Source organism: Carlito syrichta, unplaced genomic scaffold (assembly GCF_000164805.1).
Source record: "Carlito syrichta isolate Samal-C Ts95f unplaced genomic scaffold, Tarsius_syrichta-2.0.1 Scaffold303646, whole genome shotgun sequence".
NCBI lineage: Eukaryota > Metazoa > Chordata > Mammalia > Primates > Tarsiidae > Carlito > Carlito syrichta.
In genome coordinates, this window is record NW_007247742.1 from 477,451 (window position 1) to 480,262 (window position 2,812).

At 60.5% G+C, this 2,812-nt stretch overlaps 2 protein-coding genes across 2 annotated transcripts in view; both read left to right on the forward strand.

Annotated features, from left to right (window-relative positions):
- Positions 1-169, forward strand: part of WNT6 (Wnt family member 6) — a 20,180-nt gene extending 20,011 nt beyond the window's left edge. The window contains exon 8 of the mRNA XM_021712799.1: positions 16-169. Coding sequence (XP_021568474.1) covers positions 16-169 — 154 coding nt within the window. The remainder of the gene's footprint in view (positions 1-15) is intronic.
- WNT10A (Wnt family member 10A) overlaps positions 71-2,812 on the forward strand; it is a 12,310-nt gene continuing 9,568 nt past the window's right edge. The window contains exons 1-2 of the mRNA XM_021712800.1: positions 71-317; positions 1,361-1,623. Of these exons, the coding sequence (XP_021568475.1) occupies positions 205-317; positions 1,361-1,623 (376 nt within the window). The 5' untranslated portion in view covers positions 71-204. The remainder of the gene's footprint in view (positions 318-1,360; positions 1,624-2,812) is intronic.

Consider the following 2,812-nt stretch of genomic DNA (forward strand, 5'->3'; position numbering starts at 1 on the left):
CCCCCCCCCCCCGAGGGCGGTGCCCGGGGGCGCTGCCCCATGGAGCAGGGAGGCGGGCGCCGTCTGCTCCGGGAGCCCTGACCTGAGTCGGAGCTGTGTGTCGCAGCCGCCCCGACCCCCGCCGATCATGCGGGGCCGCCCCTGGCTCGCCAGTCCCACCGGGCTGTGAGCCCCCCATTCCCAGCCCCTCACGGCCCGCGCGCCATGGGCAGCGCCCACCCTCACCCCTGGCTGCGGCTCCGACCCCGGCCCCAGCCGCGGCCCGCGCTCTGGGTGCTCCTGTTCTTCCTACTGCTGCTGGCTGCTGCTGTGCCCAGGTGAGCCCTCACCTCATGCTCCGCCCTTTTAGAGACTTGGGACCCTGGGGGGGCTGCAGGGGCCTCCGGTGCTCCTGCTGGGGCAGTGGACCCTGGAAGCCCAGAGGGACAGGGTCACAGGCAGGAGCTGTGTCTGAGCTGAGACTCTGAGCTCCCTCATAGGAGGGAGTCGCACTGGTGACAGGATATGGGCAGTCCAGGGAGACAGGGCAGTGCTCAGGAGCACGATGTCAACTGGGAAGGAGGTGTACGTGGGGGGTACAAGTGCCAGCCTGGAGGCCCGGCCCTGTGGGGGGAACGCACCCACACCCCAACCCCGGGGAGTAAGTTCCAGCTGCCTCGCTCAACCTTGCAGATCACCCTTAGGCAGAGCTGGAGGTGAGGGGACTGGGGGAGGGAGAGCCCAGGTGGAGGCAGTGAGACTGCAGCTGGAACAGCTGTGTGTGTGTGTGTGTGTGTGTGTGTGTGTGTGTGTCTGTCTGTAAGATCAAGTGAGCCCATGATTCCAACAGGCTGCTGGTTAACATGTGTGAGTTCCCGTGTGTGAATGTAGACCTCAGGGGTCAATGTATGTTAAGATGAACATGTCTGTAAATGTGAACCGCTGATTGTGACTGTCTGTAACCATGTCTGATGAAGTGTGTATGTGTGTAAGTGTTTCTAGGTTTGTGTGTCCACCACAATGTACGCAGAAGTGTATCTTCATGAATGTGAGCGTCTGAAGCATGCCTCTGGGAGTCAACTCCTGGGGTCCCCGTGTATATGGTGTATGCAGGCATCTGTGTCTGGGGATGTATGTATAAAATACTGTGTGTAGAGGCATAGTGGTGTGTGCGCATGTGCACGTTTACCTGTGTGGGTGTGCAGCTGGGTGAGTTGTGTTAATGGGGTGATGGTGAGGAGGTCAAGGAAAGAATGTTTAGGAGTGTACTGATGGGGTTGGAACAGAAAGTGATTACGGCCTTTGGGACAGAGTGTGTGTTGCTAGAAGGTCCCCCCAAAACACTTCCCCACCCCCACACCCCCACCCCACATGCCTGCAGGTCAGCACCCAACGACATCCTGGGCCTCCGCCTCCCCCCGGAGCCCGTGCTCAACGCCAACACGGTCTGCCTGACGTTGCCGGGCCTGAGCCGGCGGCAGATGGAGGTGTGTGTGCGTCACCCTGACGTGGCCGCCTCAGCCATCCAGGGCATTCAGATCGCCATCCACGAATGCCAACACCAGTTCCGGGATCAGCGCTGGAACTGCTCTAGCCTCGAGACTCGCAACAAGATCCCCTACGAGAGTCCGATCTTCAGCAGAGGTAGCGTCCCCTAACCCCTGTCCACTCCATGCAGCACTTTCACTCCCACATCTATTCCCAGTCATCCTTAACCCACTTCACCAAATCTATTCCCAGCCATCCTCAAGCTGGCAGCCCTTCCGTGTGCCCATCTACCACCACGCTGCTCTCTGGTCCAAGAGAGGCCACGCAGGCAGACAGCTGGGGACAGATGTGGCTCCAGGTTAGGCTGTGTGGCAGGTTTCATGCTTGACAACTGGACTCCTGGGTCATCCTGCCCTACCACTGACACCACTTATCTCTCAGATATCCATATCTGTCACCTGCCTCTATTTACCCCCTACTTGGTAAACCACATTTAGGATGGAGAGTTGGTGAGAAAGAACCCAGAATCAGAATGAGGAGGGGTTGGGGAAGCCTGGGCAGGTCAAACATCTGTATTTCTGCAGAGGCTCTTCTGGCAGGGTACACCACCAGCCTCTGTGTCATCCTCGCAGCCCCAGAAAAACTATCGCTGAATCAGAGGAGCTGGGTGTGTGTGTGCCTGTGTGCGATGGCTCCTGTCTGGCAGGCCCCACAGTCCTGTCATCCCCTCTTCCCCCGCATAGCTCGGAGCAACCCTGTCCTTTCTCTGACTTTTGGGTGTCCCAGGGTCCCAGAGTGGCTTGGGCTGGGGATGGCAGGAGGTTATGTCACTCACTTCTGCTTACATCCACCTCCTGGCCTGATATCTCAGGTCTCGGCTCAGGTCTTTCGGGAAAGTCGGGAGCCCTGCCTCTGGGATGGGCCTAGCTGGGTATCTCTCTCTCCTCCTCTCAGCTGCCTGGACGGGACACTGTGGGGACTTCATTGCCCCGGCTCCTTGGACTTGTACGATTCTCAGTTGACAGTGGAGGAGGAGGGGTACCCATATACCTTTTAGCCTTGGGTCCTGAGGCTTCTGGGGGAGTCAGGCTCCAAGTGCCCCACAGCAGAAAGAGCTCAGAAAGCCGGGGCCTTTTCCGTTTCACTAGGACCCCCGCTTGCATCCCCTGGGCCCCCAAGTCAGGGGCCACCGCAGCCACCCCCAGCCCAGCCCCGGGTCGCCCGCCCCGCCTCCGCGCGCTCCCTCCTCCCTCCCCCGCGCGCCCGAGGCGCTGTTTCTACCCGGCCCAGCCCAGCCCGACGCGTGTGGCGGCATGCAGCCGCGAACTAATCCCCGCGGGCCGCG